General features: G+C 39.4%; 1 protein-coding gene across 1 annotated transcript in view; it reads right to left on the reverse strand.

Moving 5' to 3' along the window:
• gabrb4 (gamma-aminobutyric acid type A receptor subunit beta4) overlaps positions 1 to 20,625 on the reverse strand; it is a 44,575-nt gene extending 23,950 nt beyond the window's left edge. The window contains exons 1-2 of the mRNA XM_043222084.1: positions 19,080 to 20,625; positions 17,139 to 17,233 (exon numbers count right to left, since the gene is read on the reverse strand). Coding sequence (XP_043078019.1) covers positions 17,139 to 17,233; positions 19,080 to 19,159 — 175 coding nt within the window. The 5' untranslated portion in view covers positions 19,160 to 20,625. The remainder of the gene's footprint in view (positions 1 to 17,138; positions 17,234 to 19,079) is intronic.
• Positions 20,626 to 21,591: the final 966 nt, after the last annotated feature.

Below are 21,591 nucleotides of genomic sequence, written 5' to 3' on the forward strand. Positions count from 1 at the left end.
AAAAAAACAGAGGGACAAAAGTTTAGAGAATTATAACATCATTGCATTGCAGCAACAAAAGCCAAATACAGTACAACCTGTACTAAGTGTTTCCAAAAGACACTAAAGTAGTAAACTTTATTTAATTCTGTTCTCACTGTTTCAACCTTGTAAAGACTTCATTCTGAGCTCTTACTCCTGGAAGTTCTGTAAAGCTCACCGATCAGAATGTAGCTTGCCAAAAAAAAGGGAAAAAAAGCTTTCCAGTTTTGTGTGCAATATGCATCAGACGGTCAGTGAACAGACTGTGGGTGTGCAGTCTGAGACTATTATGAGACAAACAACCTTGTAAACATTGGCGGAGTTTGCCTTTTCTGTATGTGGGTGCAAGTGAGAACGCCTGTGTTACAAAAGCCTCCAAAAAACTGAATAAAGCACAGACAACATAACAACAAAGTAAAAAAAATGCATGACAATGGGCCAAAATTACTCATGACATTCATTATTTAGCCAAAGCATTTACCTCAAACAATATGGATTTCACTAATAGGTTCATATATCAATTGGAAACTGTTTGGGTTACCAATCTGAGGTTTCAAACCTTTACTTAAAAACACATCTCCTTCAAATACTATCCATGACTAATTCACCAAATATGGCCTTTGCTTTGGTAGAGGGTTTAGTCAAACGATTTAACATGTGAACTCCATTTAAGTATTTAAGTATTCGTATTACTATTATTTGAAGCATATTTTAAATCTTATAATGCAGCATTTTAAAATACATCTTTCAAAGAAGAGCAGGTGTGTTTCTGTCTTTGAGTTGTGATAGCAAAGATTTTCAGAGACAAACATTTATGCTCTAAAATGGCTGCTGTTGCAGTGCATGTCAACATTTCCTTAGTTGCATTAAAAATTCAGAGGTGTGAGTTTATTCTGGAGAATCTGTGTATGTATGTATATATGTGTGTGTAAATATTTGCTTGTTTGAGTGCAACGATTCCAGATATGAGAATTGACGATAACACTTTATATTGATGGTCCACTTCAGACACTACACGTCAACTAGCAGTCATTAGAGTATTAGTAGACTGTCTGCTTAATATCTTCAAACACTTTATTTTGATAGCTCCACAACATACTACATCAGAAACTTTGGAAAGTATATGTCAACTCATTCTACTGAGCCTAAACCTACCCTAACGGTCTACACTGAGAGTTAGTAGACACGTAGCTGCACATTAAGGAGAATTAGTTGACACAAAGTTCCCATGTAGTTACAAAGTGACTTATACCCAGTAGAATATTTAAAGTGGACTATCAAAATAAAGCGTAACCGAATTGGTCACTGGTTAACATTGTTCTTAAGTCCAGATGGCCAAAGCAATATTAGAAAAAAAAAATCATATCAGAGACAAATAAATGAATTGCATTTTTAAGATAACAAAGTAAAAATCTATCAATCAATCAGTCATAGATGGACTAACATGCACCAATTAATCCTGTACATTAAGAATCCTGTACATCCTAATGTTCTCCTTGACATTGACTGACTCTTTTTATTTCTTTTTTTGGAGAAATTCTGCTCATATACATACATTTTTAGTTTCTGCTTTTATTTAACTTTCCCCCTCAAGTCATTATTTTTAATTTATTTTACAGTATATCCGAGATTTCCTTTGTTTTGTCATCCATCTTCTGTGCTGTCTTAAAAATATCTCTAAGATGTCATCTAGACCCACTGAAGAAAAAAAAAACATCGTTCTTTTGACTGCAGTTTTGAAATATTTACTAACTGAGCACTTGACTGAGAGTGCAGTCTTCCATCTCTCTATGTATCCTCTCCATCTCCTTTGTGCAGTGGTACTTTTCACCCCCATCTTTTCACTGCTGACATGTTTGCACGACGTCCCGCCTCACTCTTAAATGCCCGCAGTTCCGTTACTCTCTCACCCCACCTCATAAAATCAGAGAAAGAGAGAGAGAAACGACGCTTGCGGAGCAAAGGAAAAAATGGAGCTATTTTCCTGCGCGCTTTGTGAAGGCAACCAGCAAGAATTTTCCCAGGAGATGTCAAAGTACATTCATTGGCTAGTTGTAAACAGCGAAGCCTGAAATCTTCCACACGCTCCTGCCGCTACATATTTTTGACCCGGGCTTCCATGAAACGAAGGAACATTGGAGAACGCTGCCCCGGATACGCTCTCTCCCTCGGCTTCCATGCCACGGCTCGAAATAAAACCACTTACCTGAGTCTGAGGCTCTTAGACAGAAAGAGTGTTTTGGCCTACTCTCCTACTCGGTCATTAGGAAGTGCTGCGAATGTTAGCCATTTTCCTAATAAACAGCTGCTGCAGCTTAAAATAATTTTCCGGGATCAAGATGTTCAAGAGTATCTGTGACATGCCCGAAAAACCACATCGGGTCTGTTGAGGGTTTTAAACTCCGTTGCCTAAACACGGCTGGACTACCTTTTAGGCTGTAAGATCTCGAAGTCTCCCCTGCTTGAGAACTGAATCTAACACAAAAAACAAAATGTCTTTGATATAGGCCAGCTCTGAAGTTATAGAACAATTTCATTTTATTTGAACGTTAACATTACTGTTAAGCCCCAGAGCGCTGTATTTTCACAAATTGTAACATTTTGGAACACTGTATCTACTGTAGCGTATTATTTTGGACGAATGAACGGAATTTCTCATTAAAATCATTTATAGAAAATATTTGACCAATTCGCTCCTAACAATAACAACCAAATTCAGTTTACTACAAACCGGTCATGAGCAGTTTATCAAGTTTACAAAGCAAAAGCAAATAGGACAAAGAGCATGTGAAATGCATTTTAGATCTTTAATAAAATGTCAAAATACCTTTTGCATTCTGAAAAACAGCACACACAATCATTCTGTTTACATCAAGTGGCTATAATATTAAATATATACAATTTTATTACAAATTTGCCCTATTTGCATTGCATTGTAAGAGCTTTACTGTAACCCATATTTTTGCTTTTTTAAGGATAAAAAGAGACAAGAAACTAGTTTATCATGATCAACGTTATGCCACACATTCTGTAGACTGATCCTAACATGTACTTATCCAGGTACATGATTCGATAACAAAAAGAAACAAGGCCATTCATCAGGAATGTATTTTTACTGACATTTAAAACATCTTTAAATGAAAAGGCAAAGCGAACACAAAATGGCAGATCATTTTAACTTAAACCTGTCAAATGTTCAATTTGCTCCTTTTGAATACTCTGGCATTTTGGATTTATTTGGTTAATGCTCCGTGGCACCTGTACATCCCCCTCTGCGAAGCCCAGCACCAGCACCACCTCAGGAATTCGGTGCGTTTCCACCATTTTTTCCCTCTCCAACTGCACTGGCAGATGGCACCATCATCTGTATACATATTTAAATGACAAATGTAAGGCAGGTGGCTTCTCTAGAGAAGCTATCTTCATTCAGAGGGCCACTTTTCTCCCCCAGTGCCTTTGTTTTTCTAAACCGAGGCCAGATCACATGGAGCCAGGCCTCGACACAGCAACAAAAAAATAGAAAACCAGGTAGAAACAGCAAAAATAGCAGTTCTGACGGAACACAAGTGCCAAGGATACTGCGTCCCGGGCTGAATTCTCGTGGGTCGCCGCTTTTTCCCTAAGCAGGTTTTCACTGACACAGCAATGTATCTCTCCTGCAGGTAATGATGACGGTAATGCCTAGCGTTTGTGTTGAACCTCCTTCCTTAGGAGAGAGCTGGAAGTGCTTACTGGTGGGGGGTTAAGGAAACTCATAGCAGTCGATCTGGGTGATGTATAGCCGCAAGTCTTGGGCATAACAGCGGATTGCCAAGAATGTATCGCCCCAATTAGTTCAGAAGTTGATGAGCTCTCACGGCATAACGGAGCATAATATAAATATGTCTCAGTTTGTGCTAAACAAATACATACCTATGGGTCAGGAGTCCCTTAGCATAGGTAGGATTGCGTGAGGTGCCCTACAGCACCCTCTACTGATGCTAAAGGGTGTTGCAGGGCTATTGCATTTTTTCTGCGTTTCATTCTGAAGACAATATATTAGTGCTCTAGGACTGAAGTGTGTGTGTGTGTGTGTGTGTGTGTGTGTGTGTGTGCAGATAGACAGATAGATAGATAGACAGATAGATAGATAAATAGATTTTCCTTTAAATACTATATACGTTTTTAAGCATTTCATAGGTAAATGTTTGCAATTGAATTCGAGTAAGGACAGGCCTACATGCCTTTCATCAACGCAGTCACGCACAGCACCATACATGGAGAAATAGAGTGGCGAAGAAAATACCACTCTTCCACCCGATTCAAAATTCTAATCATCAACTCATTGCTTAGCAACAGAGGGGTTCCATAGCAACAAGGCGGCATTGTCACTCTTACATTGCAACGAGACACGGTGCTTTTCATACATTGTATTCAATCTGCTTCATTTTTCCCTCTCATGAATGGCCAAACGTTGGCATCGTGTCCTTTTGTCAGACGAGGAACACATATGACGACTCTGTTAAATCATTAGAGATGGAACACAGAGGATCGGACACATATTTTAATAGATGTTCCTGGCGCATGTTTGAAACATGAAGCGTTTTCATGTGCCAGGATGAAAAGAGTATGCTTATATGTTCCCCTACCTGACATTTATAGCTATTAATGCATTATTGACATTTAAAACTTTCTGGATGTGGTAAGTCACAACTAACAACGTATTTATTACGCTTAAGAAATCATCAGTGGAATCATCTACAAACACAAACACACAAAACACTAACTATACAGTAGGCTGATTTAATTTAGTGTCTATTGCTACAACAAAATCAGACAAACATGTTTTAGTATATCTGTAAGCAAAAAAGTGAGTCAGCTCAAATAATTTAGCTCAGCCCTATTTTTTTCAGGTTTTGTACACTATTCTTAAAAGTGTCACCTGCATTGATTTAAATGGCGGTCATCGCTTTATACATTTTGACTGATGTTTAGTCGTGGCCGTCACACAGTTTCTCAAATTGTACAGTCAAAATAGTTTTTAGTACTTTAGCATTAATGGACATTTGGAGAGGTAATTTGTGTATCTGCTGCAAACAAAACAACTTTGTGACACTGACAGTCTTTGATGAATTAAAGCGCTCCTCAAACTCAGAGGCCAGAACAAAGAGATAAATGTGTACAGCAAGTTTTACGAAACTCAGCAAGCAGCCATATGGCTCTGCACATTTGCAGAAATACACATCAGCAAGAAGAAGAAACACCTAGACGAACTGCGTCAAACCTGCAGTACACTTTCAGGACTATACTTCGCTTTTTCCCATATATTTCAAACATCACACCGTGTATGCCATGCGAATAGTGCAGTTATTACAGTAGTGTATTAACCGTCCATTGGCAGGTTTCGATGTTATGGTTTATGAACTAAGCTAATGGTGACCGGAAAGTATCCTTAATCAACTGAAACACAATGGAGTTATGGCTAACTACGTTTATATTTCCATGAATTCAGGACACTTAAATATACAGAGCCCAGAGTCACAGTGCACAGTCACGCAATTTGCAGGTAAATCGACCTTTACATTTGTGTCTGCCTATTATGGAAAAAAAAGAATTGTAAAAGCAACAAGACAAGGCACATTTTAAAAAGGGTCGGTGTTACAGTAAGTAGGTTGAACAGAAAACTGAGGGCACAGAATAAAAACTAAAAAAAACCTACAATCATTAAGGAGCAATATTTATTGCTATAAGACAATTTATATTCTTAAATTTCTTCAATAAATTCAGTTAGAATAATAGGGCATTGTGGTATAGTATACTATACTATTATATATATATATATATATATATATATATATATAATATATATATATATATATATATATATATGCTTGCAATAATACACTGATTTGGTATTTTACAAATCAAATGAAATCTGTATTTTTGCATTGATTCACCCAATGCATTTCTTATGAATATATATATATTCTTTACATTTGTCTTCATAATTGATTCTTCCTCTTCTTCCCACTCTTTTTGTCTTGAGGGGAATAACAAAATAATAATTTCATTGCACTTAATATGACTTTAAAAATCTCAAAACGGTGAAATCACAGAATGTTTAATGTTTTATCTTATGGTTTTTATTTTTGCATTCAAAATGGCGTTCATTATTTTTAATGGAATTATTTTTTACAGCATCTAAAGTGTCTAAAAAGCATCACTGTATTAACCTAAACATAGCGTATTATTTAGTAATTATACGTCATTGGATATTAATATAAAATAGTGATCATCTTAAAAGCTGGGTAAATGAGCATTCGGGAATTCAGTGTCCGACGGCGAGTCGAGTTTTAAGGAAGGTCGATGGTTCCCAACGGCTCTTTTGAGGTATAATAATGAAATGGGTTTTCAAACATGCTTCCTGGCCATCGAGCCAGTCGCATCCATCTCAGGCCCTGCGATAAATGACATGTCTTTCACTGTGTATTTATCTGAGACGATCACAGGGCCGTATCCTGTCCTTGACAGATCCCTCCTGACTCCCAAGGACTAGTCTTCCCCATCCATCACCGGGGGTGCGAAGAGGGTCCCGTGGGGATGTGCGTTATTGTGTTGCGCCTTCACCTGCCGCCTGTCTCGTCATAGCTGCTAAAACATTGTAGGTGAACAATGAATTGTGCTTTCTATTGCTACGTGCCTGCTAATAGGCCTCCTCAGTCTCCTTCCAAGCATAACCGCCTAACACGCACATACAAAGCACGTTCCTCTAGTAAAGGAGGACTGCAGCATGAGAAAGGAACAGCCTCCTCAAGCATTTTCTGTTCGACCTGCTCTCTCCCCATAAATCAGAAGGCATTCTCTGCTCATCGGGATAGAGATCATTTGTGCAGTGCTTGTCCATTTATCGCCCCGCTCTGACAATGCCGCACTTTTGTGCTGAATGCGCGCTACTTTTGCATCCAGCGTTGATGCACGTTCAGCCCACACATGCCAAAAAGGCTCCTTTTCTTTTAAGCGTCGGCACATGGGAGAGAAGCCGGGTGGCTGCTTGCAGGAGTCAAGTTAATTAATAGGGAAACTAGCTGGAGCATTGTAGGTGTATTCATTATTAATTAAGAGACTTTATGCCAGCTGGGAGAGATGTCAGCAATTAGGGGAGATTTTGCGGTGTGCAGTTGTCCTTGGATATGGGAGTGTGTCCCCTGTGAGGCACAGCGTGGTTGCAGAACGCTTTGAGTCATGTGGGTTTATCAGACCCATAACTTAACTGTTTGGGGGGTCTTTGCATTTTGTCACCAGTATCTCTTTTCTCAGGATGAGCTCAATTTCTGCTGGAATGTAACCGGACTACGTGGGCTTCATGTGGATAATGGGGTAAATACGTATTAGGGTGAATCCATAGACTGTATGGACTCCTTAGAAAAGCGTAGCCGACACATGCCAATATAGCCAATGTAATGTTGCGCAAACGACGCCATTTGGAGACATAGCAGTGATTCATTTGGAGCCCTAGTCTGAGCAATAGTAATTAATTTGGAGCATGAACCTGCCCAAACTCTCACAGACCCAATCATGAACTCAGAATCATGACACCACACCAATTTTTTATTGCATCAAATAACAAATTAGCAAAAATATTAGACAAAATAAACACTTAAATATATATACGCGTGATAAGAACTACAAATTGATGAAAACCATCTTTTGGAAAATTGATTTGAAGTGTTTGATTTTCTTGGTTTGGGTTATACCCCATTCATTTACATGGAGATGGCGATGCAAATGTTTTGGCTTCGCTTTTCAGGATGTGTGTGGCACACTTGAGGGAATCTTTCAGGATGTGTGTGGCACACTTGAGTGAAAAAAAAAGTGTTCAGGTCATATTTAACCCCTAAACATCAAATCAAATCCATCCACTAAAGAAACATTTCAATATGGCCGTTATCATATTGCACCAATAGTGTTATTTGAAGCCCAGGTCTGTTCAGTAGTGATAAATTTGAAGCCAGAGTCTGAGCATTAGTGATTCATTCGGAGCTCGAGTTTACGCAGCAGTGATTCATTTGGAGTAGTGATAGTGAGCTGGATCTGCAGTATCAAGCCACCCAAAGTCAGATGCAGACAGAATCACAATTCCATTTTATAGCGTCAAATAACTTAATAAAAAACTTTTTAGAAAAAAAGCACACTTGAACATACATCGGCATGATATAGAACTACCTAAAATTATGGGAAAATTACACAAAAAGTATTATTTATTTATTTTTAGTCCTATTTGTTTGCATGGAGAGGGCGGGGTTTATGACCTGTACTGCGGCCAACCACAAAACGGTATGGGTGTCAGGTATAAATAGTTTTAATAACCCTATTGTTTTTAATAACATTTACTTACTTTTTTACAGGAAGAGAACACAGATTCCAACATTCACCTGAACACATCTAATAGCGCATGTGTTTCCAAAAAAAGTAATTTATCTTGTGACTGTATTCATCAGGCGACTGACCACTGCCATGTGCTAATCCTATAAGAAACAGTTGTTCTATCAAGCATGATAAAATTAATAGCCAGTCGCAGACCACTATTGCCCATGCTAAGACTTCACCCCAGCCTCTCTATAGCTATTTAGTCTGACCTCATGGAGGCCAGTGTCTGCAAGATGGCGGTGTGTTAGCAGTTAGTGCAAACTATTTAGAGAATGCGCTGGTGTCCATGACAACCTGAACCTTAGGTGGGAGCAAACCCACTGCAGCAACATGATCTAATGTATAACATTTCAGCTTGTTTCTCTGTTCTTTGTCAGTAGGTGATTGCTTATTGAATCTGAAAAAAGTAAAACCCACCCATGATTCTGGTACTTTAATGTCACCTTATTGTCTCCTTCAGTTCATTTCTGTGAAACGTTTTTGCTAGTTTCAAAAATAAGTCTGATATCCAACAAGTCGCATGGTTTGAGGTATCATTCAAGTGCACTCAGTCAGAAAAAAGTTACTAAAAATAATATTTTTGAAGAATATTTTAAAAATATACACTCACATGAGATTTTTTTTTCTATGTAGAGCAGGTTGCCTGAGGTGGACAGATATGTTAAAGGGATAATTCATCCCAAAATGAAGGTGAGTAAATGATAAAAGAAATTTCACGTCATTTCAATTCCTGACTTTCTTCTGTGGGAGACAAAAGGAGATGATTGAAGAATGTGTCTCAAAATATCTTATTTTTGTTTCATGCACAAAAAAATGCAACCCTGGTTCAACTGAAAAATGTGCCTTTGGCAACTTTTCTGCAAAATATCATTTTTCTGCGACAGATATCCAGCAAGTAGCACTAAAAGCATGTTTAGTTTCATGCGAAAAAAAGACAAATGCGAATCAACAAATGTATTGCAGCAATGAAATGAAATGAAATGAAGTGTCCACCTACACTAAACCCTACTAAACTAAAAACTAAAGCCAACTACATTTCACAAGCAACATTATTTTACGAGGTTGCAACTTTGCATAATTTATACGAGGAGAAGTGTAAGTCTTTATTGATCAGTAACCTGCTACTGTAATCAATGTGTCAAAAAGAATGAAAGTCGTAGGCATTTTACTGCCACAAGTTTTCACTTCAGATAGAAACTGCATTGAATTGTACATTTATGTGAAATTTTGCAAAAAATGTAGGTAGGAGCTTGTTTTTTCCAATTGATATGAAGATGAGTAATTGATTGATTGATCGAATTTTCAGAAAGTTCACAACACTGCTTGCTACACATTGTATTTTGATTTGTGGGATAAACGAACTATGCCTGATGGCAAATATAGTACTGAGTAATAACATTTTAGGTTTTGAGGTTTGCTCAGATCCCATGCAGCGATGCATATTATCAGTGCTTAAGCCAACAACGATGTAGTTCACCTGCAGAGAACGGCGGTGTGTATGCGGTAACTCCAACCTGGTTTAACATCAAGATACATAGCAAAACCAAAGGCCTAGAGTAGCCTCATTCTTTAGGGAAAAAGGTCCATGTTCACAGCTTTATGGATGTGTAGCCACCATTTCAAGCTTTGTTAACGGCGGGATCTGAGACCATAAAACCCATTTTAGAGGCGATGACAGCTAGATTTACTGTAAAGTGCTGTCTCCAGAGTGAGGGGCTCAAACTGGAAGGGTAGGAGACGTTCGGTAGCCAAGTTCTCTCTTTTGCACCCCGTGTGCAAAACAACAGCGCGACGGTTCCCCTTTTCCTGACACTGGGGGAGTCCTGCTGCTGCCCAGTGAATCACTGAATATTCAATTTGACAATTGGGACTTCCTATCCAAATCAAACACAGCAGACACATGCTTGTCCCTATTCCTGGCATTTCACGGTGTATGCTGTGACGTATTTCCAACGACCTACCGCCAGAATAAACCCTAGCGCTACATCCTCCATTTTGTCAGATTTATCGTGGAGTGACATTCAAAAGAAAAAGTTGAGAAGTTATGGTACGGCTTGGTACTGACATCACACTGCAGCCTCTGAGAGCCTTTAGAAAATGGTACATCGCAGTAACATTCGGGCCTGCGTTAAGACAGACATATACATCCTTCGAAGTTGAGATTTATCCACAGCACCTTGCCTGTGACAGTTGCATGTAATGCACAGCAATGCATTAAGCTTGAAGGAGAAGTGTCAGCTTGTTCGTTCCATCAGAGTGACTACATATCATCAAACACACACACACACATACACTGTTGTCTAAGGCCGGGATAGTAAATCACATTGCTAACGAGATGGTCTGCCCTCTGGCTACTCTGCACTGCTATTTGTCTAGGACTTGGCAACCATTTGGATTATATATCGGCCCTGTGATGTAAATGTACACGTGAGATGTGATGCCATATAGCACTCGAGTTAGAAATCCTATATGTTCAGATCTAGAGAAAACGAACGCTTTAACAGAAGATGCGCCGTTAATCTAATCTATTTTCACGGTTTTCAAACCCTTTCTATTTTAAATGCTTAGGATTCAATTTTGGTTAGGAGAAAATGGCTTTTGAGTTGAATGAAATTGGTATTTTCTCTGACTCCTGATACCGAACAGCTATAAACGCTTTACAAACGTTCTATTACATAGGTGTAGCACATCCTGAGGTCATTTACAAAGCGTTGAAGTAACAAAGCATTTAAAGCATTGCCTATAGTATTAAAGTTGAAGGAGACGCTGATAACCCAGCACAGGGAAAACACTTACTGCTACAATTTACAGGCCACTGCTTTTTATTAGATTTCCTGCAGTCCATGGGGGCCACTTACATCTTGGGCAAAATGGTGAGCTCCTCAAAGATAATGTAATTAGCGGCCTTCAGTTCATAGTTTCATTTCAATGGGCTCTCTCTTAGACTACAGGCCTTACTCTTCAGGGAACAGGACACCCCTCTTTTTTCAAATTTTTTTAACTGAAAATGCTGAAGCACGTCTAAAGCATCTCGGTGTTCATTTTAATTATAGCGCTAAAATGCTATATCGGTAGTTATATTTTAAAAGAGTAATATAGAGTAATATTTTACCTTTGCTAAATTGCCAATTCATCAATAAGTAATTATAAATATATTTAAATATATAACCCAAAAATTTTAATACAATTGACGTTTATTTTAGTTTATCGTACTTGTCACTATAATCAACAGAACCGTATTTAAGCCCGAAGTAAATCTAAAAAATAAAATAAAAAGGAAAAGAATACATGACAATAAGTGCATTATATCAAAAAAATAAATTCAAATGTAATTACATACAAGGCCACCTAATAGAAAGTTGACCGGATGTACTTAATTGGGTAAAAACGCACACTAATTGCATTTATTCAATCAAATATATAAATAATACATTTGCGATCGACATTATTGCAAGTTCCCTCAAAACATTACATTCACTCTGCACTTAAGTGCATTCTTAAAAGCTTATAATTCAAAGAGTAACAAGTACTCTTTTCAAAGCTATGCAAAACTCTACTTTTTTCCACAAGTGATTCCTGCAGTGTTTTTGCACTGCTGTTGTCCTTAATAGTGGCCACGTCAGAACAGAGAAAGAGAAATGCGATAAACTGAGATACACACTTTCGATCTGAACCTCTCCGTGCAGGCAGGTTGTAATAGGAATCTCAGTCAAAACCGTGCTCGGATACAGACAAAACAGACAGGAGCCTGTTCTGTCAGAATGCCCTGTGTGTGGGTGGATGCATGTCTGGAGGGGTGCCGGGAAGCATGAACTGCTTACGTAATGTAAACACGGGCAGGTAAATGCTGTGTTGATCTTCACACATATGTAAGGATGAGAGTAAATCAGTACCATAGTACAGTATGCGAGAGTGAATGTAAGCATGCTTTATATTTAACAAATTAATTCATGCATGTACGATTGCTTTTATACATTTCGCAGCGGAAACGCCTCGCATACCTCATCACTCTGCTAATAATTATTATTAGTATTATCCAGTATCTCCACTAGTGCTGATATGGAATATGGATGGATGGATTTTTTGTGTCAGGACGTAACTAAATAAACCTGAAACTAATCACCTGTTAATTACCGTATTTTGACTACAGCTCAAAAACACAAGTAAAACACGTTTTAATAACCGATGCGACGTTATAATATTTTAGATAATTGAGGAAAGATCAGTTTTGAGTAATTTAATTTCCCGAGTGTAAATATTAAAAATAACAATTAGCATTATTAAAAAGAACAAACAGTTACTGTAGCGAGGAAAAAAAACAACAACAACAAAAAACATGTCGTTGATTTATGGCCTCGGGTGTGACATGTTGCGTATCTAGGCAACTGTATTCATGTTCCATTCTGTTGATTAAACTTTCAGCATGTTTTTTATGAGCAGCACATAAACAGGCCCCGGCGACGTAGCCGGACTGAACCGGACCTGAGAACATGAAGGTATCTTTTGTTAGAGAGGATGACTTGAAATGAGAAACCGCAATCTCATAAATTCAAAGTCTTCAGAGACCTTCAGAGGCTGCCCTGATTATTGAGGTTGTAAATAAGGCCAGCACGGGATGTAATTAATCCACTGTCTTTTTCTTCTAGACAATGGGGAATTCAGTTTCGTTTGAACCAAAATGATCGCTTTCCATTGTCGTGGTTTTTTTTTCCCCGTGTAATGTTCACACTTTTTAGTAGATCATACGTAAACGAATAAGTGCAGGAAGCCACGATCGCAAAATAAAGCTGGTTTTATATCACCCGAAAGAAGTTTATTTCGCAATAATCGCCAGCTGATTGTATACGGATTACCTAATAAGGTAAATAAATAAAAATAGGCAACAAAAAAGAACCACGGTGTTGTCAGAGGTTATTACAGTAATATTACAGTACGGTAGAAAGTAACAGTGGATATCATTTTGATGCGAGCTCACCCCGATTTCCTCTCTTTTCCCATTGCGTATCAGCTTGGAGATGCATTTATATAAAGGCAAATGAAGGAAATATGATTAATGAAGCTCCTAACAGGTATTTAATTGCCCTATAATTGAAATTGGATGCGGTGTTTACATGCCAATGGGCCGACACTTTGACTGCAAAGACCTTCGAAGACCTTTACTGATAAGCAGATACAATATGGTTAGGGTTAGTTCCCAATAAATCAGCCTCTGTTGGTTTTTTTAATAATTTTAATATAATATAATAAAGCAGAACAGCATCTGTTCTTACATTATCAATACGCCACTGTCGAGACGATTTTTAATTTTGGATCGAAGCTCGAACCCAGCGACCAATCAAACCAATTCACGATACCGAATTTGTGAAACGTCGTCGTCCAAATGCATCGCGAGCCCTGATTACGCCGATCACGAGCGTATTTCACCGTAAACATCAGCATCAAATACCGCTTCCGATTTTCTGCGGTTGCATCGACGCTTTGAGACCCGCGTCCCGCTCAAACACGAGTTCTGCTCAGACTGTACACCGCGTCCATGGGCTATTTGTCGAGAGCCGGAGCCAAAGCCAATAACTACAACGCAAACACGAAAGGCAACGACTTGTGTAAAGCAAGGCTGAATAAAATGACTCATCATCTACTGCTGCTGGAACAATGAACATGAACAGGGTGAGAACGGCTGCAACGGGAAGACCAGAACTGCCTTATTCGTGTTAGTCTCAGCCTCAGACAGCACACCTTGTAATGAAAATCGTGTTATGCACTAGAATGGCATTTTGGTTTTATCTGCTTATGGCTTTCATCCTAAACTCGTTTTAAACAACAAACGCACGTGACTTCAAAAGCAGTTTCTGTGAATGCAAATGATTATGGTTTTTTTTTAATTGTCAGTCAAATGCCAGGTGTCAAATGTAACTTAATAGCATATATAGCGGATATTTGTGAAAATATGCATTTTGGGAAAATCCTTCTGTGGAGTATCTGTACCTTGATATAGCTATACGTATATGTTAAGTCCAAACAAACGGGAGTTAAACGCAATTTGTTTTTACTGTCTTGTCATTAACTTGACTAAGCTACGTCACATTGCACATTTCTTTTCTTTTTTTGCAAAAATGCATTGACTTTCAATACTGACACAATAGCTACCACAAACGTCGAAAAAGTATTTGTGTCTGGTGGTTAACCAATTACAAGAGACTGGACCGGCTGACCAATCAGAGCGGAGTAGGCTTTTCAGGTTGGGTTTAAAACTGTTTAAAATTTCAAGCACAGATTGAAAGAGGTGCTGCAACAATGTACAATAAAACTGCAAAAATGATGAACTTGTAAATGAGCATAATATGAACGCTTTATGTGTTTGAGGTGCGTAAAAGTAAATTAATAATAATAATAATAATCAGTACATTTCTAATACTTGGAGGCACCATTTTTAACCAAAAAAATCTTCAAAGCAAGTCTGAACTAAATTTGCTGGTGTAACCTTAAGTGCGACACTGTTATTTTTCTATATGTATTTATATTTCTTTGAAGTTTGTTCAACTAAAGTGCATGTTTCGTTAGCACCATTTCGTTCACAGCATTCAGTTTTCAGCATTCAATCGCACTGAAGTTGAACAACTCTATATACTCTATATAACTATGCGTGTGCGGATCTATGTATGCTCGCGTGCATAAGCAGTCCTTGCGACTTCACACACACGACCGAACCCCGCGGCTATCCCTCTAGCCGGCCAAAGCGCTGAAGCTCTTTTAGGACGGCCTGGTTTCTCGACCACCTAACTGGCCTCTTTCTTTCTCTCCATCTCTGTCCTCTCTGCCCTCTTCACCCTCCCTCCCTCTCTCTCTCTCTGGCTAGCGTAGCTGCGGTCTGGGTCCAATTAAAATGCACGGCGCTCCAAAGCTGAAGTTGGTCAGCAGTTGTGTCAGGAGACTTGGGCTCTGACTGATGATGGAATTATCAGGATGTGATAGACTACAGTTCCCTGGCCTCCATCTGAGCGGATGCTGCTCCCAATACAAGCGTGCAGCGCTGCAGGATAACTGACCTCACATCAGTGCTCTGTGGAGGGGCCATCGCTGCTGACCAAATGATTGAAAAGTCTTTGTGCGTTGCAAAAATGGCGTCGAAGAGCCGATTACATGTAATCTGGATTACATACTCTAAGTGCAGTTACTCGATTACACGATTACATTTTGTTGACATGAATACATCCTATGAATCCCTTGCAGATCCTTCTCGAATCCCAGTTTGGGAAACCTTAACGTAATGCAAGGTTTAACGCACCTCATGCTGTTAACAGCAACCAATGCAATATATGTGACACTGGACCACAAAACCGGTCTTTAGGGTCAACTGAGTAATTGAGATTCATTATCTGAATAAATAAGATGTCCGTTGACGATATTTGGCAAAATGTGGAATCTGTGAGCGCGACAAAATCTAAATACTGATAAAATGAAGTTCTTAGTAATGCATGTTACTAATAAAACATGTATATTTTTTAATATATTTATAGTAGGTCATCTCCAAAATGTCTTAATGGAACATGATCTTCACGTAATGTCCTAATGATTTTTGGCATAAAAGAAAAATATGAAATTTTGACCCATATAATATTGTTGGCTATGGCTAAATATATACCCGTGTGACTTCTGACTGATTTTGTTGTCCGGGATCACATATTTTATCATTGTATTTTTATATCCACATAGTACAAGATTGATAAACAAGTTACGTTAAATTCCAAAAGTAATCTAATAGTAGTCCAATTATATTAAAAATGGATTACATTACAAAACAAAAGCTTGTAGTAAGTAATTAGGAATGAGTAATGGACTATAATTTATTAATAATCTACTCAGTTGAATAATCTACTTTGTTGAAGAAAACATAGAAAGTGTTTATGATCTTAAATTGATCAATGTGTCCTAAAATACTGCAGTTGAGACAACAATACAGCATAGAATTCTATATCAAACTCATCATTTCTACCAAAAAAGGGCTCTATGGTGTATGAATGAACAGATAAACAGATTTATAGATAGGTTCATAGATATATAGATAGACTTGCTTCTTTGTTGAAATACAAAGCAATTTGTCGAAGGACTGAATTGAAAAGAACATTCTGTAGCAGATCTACAGTCCCTTTGCGAAATCAGCGGACAAACACAAGATTCGTGACAGGCAGACTTTTCCTCCGACTTCCTCGATTTTCCCCCGATTTTGCGGTTCGGAAAGCATCACGCCGTCCTTCAACAATGTAAATGCGTGCGGAAATATGGACCACGAACAGCAACCTAAAACCGTGCGCTCAGCCTTTGTGAAAACTGTACCAACAGAGGGGAGTTGTGGACAGCGTGCGAGCGCACAAAGTGCCTTTCCATCTCAAACAGCCCCTTGTTTTCTTTCAGTACTGCCTAACCTTGAGATTGATGCTATTAAACCATGAGATGTTTCAGCAGTTTCTAGAAAATGTCTGCCTTCGTACTGTCACTTTAACATTAAGTCTTGCCATAGCAAACCAGTCTTAGTACATATATATATATAATATATATACATGCACAAAGATTTGAAAGCCTTCCTTCGCAAGAAGATAAGCAAATTTCGCATGACTATGTACATGCTGCACCAGTCAACGATATCGAATGCTCCAGTGAACGCTTCATCAGCGACCGAGGATTTAAGATTTCTAATAAAGAATCAAGTGTACCTCCGAAGTCTGGCCGAAGGCGGATGTCATACCCCTTCAGCAATTTGTCCACTGTCGTCTTGGCCACAGATATTCCGGTACTTCCGGTGGAGGTGCTGCGGGAGAGACAATCGAGAGCACTTTCATGTTGAAATTCGGCTAGAGCAAAACATACATCACCTAGCTCATTCGTTCATTTGATTTTATTGCGCTGCGTTTATTTTTTTGCATTTATTCAAGATTCGGTTTTTCTTGAACGCTGCCAAGCCGAAGAGGCTTATCTCTATCAATATAACCACCACATCATCATTAACATAAATCTATGGGACTGAATAATTTATTTGGTTTTTCAGAGCGTGCAACTGAAAGCTACACCGAATCTACCAACAAGCTGAAATCGCTCAAAAACGTGACATTTTGCTGAATATCATAAACCTCAAAACGTCACATTGTCAGCAGGCTACAGTGGGTGGTCAGTTCGACGTGTAACTTTGACGACTGGTGTGACTGGGTTTATCTGGTTCAAACACGCCAGGGTTTTCAACTCAGGGTCCCGGGACCCCTGAGGGTCTGTGAACAGATGGGTAGCTGATGCATAACACATTCCGTTTTTTAGGATAAAAATTTATATGAATGTTGCAGACCGCTCACTTGTTGTGTGCTATGGCATATTTTAAAAAAGAGCACATATTCAGTCTCAATCACTACAGAGTCATTAAAGCTGTATAAATGATAATTAATAAATGAAATAGTTTTCAGCGCAAGATAGAATGTCACACAGCAGTGTTAGAGTCAATGGAGAGAAATATTATTTTACATGATCTTTTGGCAGGAAAGGATAGGGTTGAGGTAAACTCTAAACTCTTTTTAGCGTTTTGTCGTCGTTTGATTATTTTTGCAACAGTTTGCGCACGACAGCCACTCCGGATTACAAATGCAAAAATAGCAATAATAATAATAATAAATCTCAGCCATGCGTGCTAAACTGAAAGGGATGTAGTAAAACGTCAAAATGGAAGGCGCCACGGAGACGCGTGTGATGAGCAAAGGCAGAAATGTTTAAAGTATAATCAGGCTTGTCGTTTGTCTTACAGGTGTTCCTCAAACACGGAGAAAAGATGCGTGCTTTCGGCCTCAAAGCCACGTCGCATCTCAATGATCACCAGTGAACACATGTCATTAACCATTATTGACTGATAGGCGTCGTCGTTTTTATTCTTATTGGCTGAGTGATGATGGATCTCTTCTAACGCCAGCGACATGGTGGCATGGGTGGGGGTGGATCAGAAGAAGAAGAAAAAAACATTGATCATTTGTGTATTTGTAAACGTTGCATCTAAAACACACGTCGGGAAACTATTACGTGCACATGCAATAAAACCCGTCTTGCTTCAACACACTGTTTATATGAGATTCAAAACACAGCTCTGTTATGACCCGATTTTGATTGATGGCAGAGTACAGAGTTGTCACTGATTAAAAAAAAAAAAAAAAAAAAAGCAAGGCTAAGTGGACGTAGAATACGGTTGGGAAGATGCATTTTCGTATACTGTAGCTATGTTAATTAAATGTTAATTAACTGTTTAAGTGAGCAGGGGTTTTAAAGGGGGTGAAGTGCAACTCACACGAACAAAAGAATATTGTGTGGATTATAAAGAAAAATATAGGTTTAGTTTTCGATGATAGGCCTATATACGCTGTAGAATCGTTATGAGGATGTTTCTCACACATATGATTGCTCTCTCTCTCTCACACACACACACGCACGCACGCACGCACACACACACACGAATTCGACTGTTAATTCAGGTAAAACAGAAAAAAAGTCTAGATGATTTTAAATATTATGCAGCCATGATTCCTATCAGCGAATCATCTGGCGGTCCGTTTGATTTTGATCGATATGCGGGCTCGTTTATTTAATCCAACAATCATAATTTCCGATATCTGTCATTTTCTTACCTTTGTGCAAAGCAGACAAAGGACAAGGCCGCCAGAGCAGAAACAATTCCACATAATTTGTCTTCTTGAGGACCCAACATTTCCACAAATCCGTTAATTCAATTTCAGTAATCCAACCGCCCGTGCTCCAAACCGACGTTACAAAAAAAAAAAAAAAAAAAGAGAAGAAAGGGAAGAAGAACAAGAAGTAGAAAAAAGAATCCAACAGAAGGGGATGGGAGAAAAAAAAGGCCAAATGAACGACTGAGATCAAAGCACCAGCGCACACATTTGTGATAGCCCCGCGGAAAAAAAAGAAACGGGAAAAGAAGAAAAAAGAAAAGAAAAAGGGGGGAAAAAGAAAAGAAAAAGAAAATCTTTAATAGGTCCCAGCTGTTATTCTTCAGCTATGGAAATCCGTGCAGGTCAGAGACCCCCTCGATCAACACCAGAAGATCAGACATCTCTCAGCTTCGACAGGACTTCTGGAAAAAGTGCTGGAAAGTCTTCTTCAAGCAAACCATGGAGAAAAAAATAAATATGACGATGAAAAAAGGAAAAAAAAATGGAAGTGTATCAGTCTTCTTCTACACCTGTCGTCGCAGTTTCCAGGTCCAGAGCTGTGGACAAGCCATGACTCCACTGATGCTCCTTCAAAGAGGGGGTGCTCCACAGTGTGTGATATTTTTATTTATTCCCCCCCTCAGCTGTAAAGGTTGGAGGTGGGAAAGAAAAAAAAAATGAAATCTGCATCCCCTGCTGCTGATGGTCGAGACGTTCCTCTCAAAGTCGCAGGGGAGAAAAGATGCACATTTAAAGAAATGCAGCAGAAAATATCTGATGCAGACGTCAGAGCTTGTAGTCCATAGTACAACCTTATATGAAGCAGAAGCAGGACAAAAAAAAAAACGCGCGGTGCGCGTGTGCGTATCGCAATAAAACGCTCGCAAATGTCCAAGATTTGTCTAGCCTGTACTGGAAAAGCCCCCTTATCTCTCGATTGAATCCCCGAGCATGTTCCTGCTCTTGTTCGGAGCAAATGATGACACACTTCAATTGCAATAACACCTCCAGGAACCGAGAAAAGAATCAAGACCGGAACAAAAATCTCCGACGCGCACGCTTGGATTTAAAAAGAAGGGAAAAAGACATTGTCCTTTTCCGAGCGTGCTGAATGAAACGCAGGTGTTTGTTGAAAAAAATAAAAGCCAAAGCGAACTAAAGAGGAAAGGCAGTCTGTCCACGCGCTTGTCTAGCGGAGGAATGATGTCTGTACTTGTCGGCTCGCGAGCTGCAACCTATTAAAATGCTGCGAGAGTATCCCGGCGCATTTTCATGCATTTCTTCCACTTTTCCACATTCTTCAGCCCGACGCGCTCCCCCAAACACAAACTCTGAGACGGCTTATGCGTGCAAAGAACCGCGGAGAAATGACCGTGCGAAATCAGTGCCGGCGACATGCGGCTTGAAATTTCGGATCGAGATCAGCGATCGAACCAAATGATAAAAAAAAATGATCGTGCGTGCTGCACAAACACATGAGAGGTGTGATTTCTTTTCCATGTATTTTTACTCAGAAAAGATGAGGGATGCAGGCATCTGCTGTCTAGTTGCTAGGCAACCGTGCTAGCGGTGATGCAGAGCAGTGGTGTTTCGATGGCACATTTAAAGGAGCTTCTCTGTTGCATCTCTTGGACGGGAGGGCCCCGGTGGTGATGTGGGCATCCTCGACCCCCGGTTAGCTCCTTGATGGCCCCCGCTGAAACGTGAGGCACATTGATGAGAAGGGCAGAGATAGACGGCCGTCAGCGCTATCTGCAGTAGTTCAGCTGTGCTTTACAAGATTAGTTTAATGAGGCATTACAAGCCATATCAGTAACACCCCCCATCATATGTTTACCGGGTGCGATGTGGAGTGGATTCGAATGTGCGCTTGGCAGTGGTCTTGGTTATATGGAATCCTAGTCTAAATCTAGTCCTAATCTTGCCAGTGCTCCTCCGTGTGTCACAGTGTAAATGCAACGTAAATTCAGATGATCACAGATCTGCTAAATATATTTGCCGGGTCGTCAGTGTTTGACTTCTTGGAAAGAGACGACCGATTACCTTTTCAGAGTCATTTCAGGACCACGGACAGCACCATATTGGTCCAGTTGGGGAAGAGTGGTTTCAGGACCACGGACAGCATGAGTTTCGCCCAGCTGGGGAAGAGTGGTTTCAGGACCATGGACAGCACCGTATCCATCCAGTTGGAGAAGAGTGGTTTCAGGACCATGGACAACAACATATCCGTCCATAGCTAAATACTCAATGCTGGTTGCGTTTATTTTCATTTTGGAACAGGCCCCAAAAATCCATATGGTTTGTGGACATGTATAAAACCCTGCAGTCCGAGTTAATGCCCAGAATACACGGACTACACCTGTTCTGGACACAGTAAACAAGCTTCGGTGTCGTTTAGAACTAGTCTTCTGCTTGTTACGTGTCATTTTCTTGGGCTGTCCATTGTTTCCGTGCTGAATGTTCTGGAGAG

This window comes from Puntigrus tetrazona, chromosome 21 (genome assembly GCF_018831695.1).
Source record: "Puntigrus tetrazona isolate hp1 chromosome 21, ASM1883169v1, whole genome shotgun sequence".
NCBI lineage: Eukaryota > Metazoa > Chordata > Actinopteri > Cypriniformes > Cyprinidae > Puntigrus > Puntigrus tetrazona.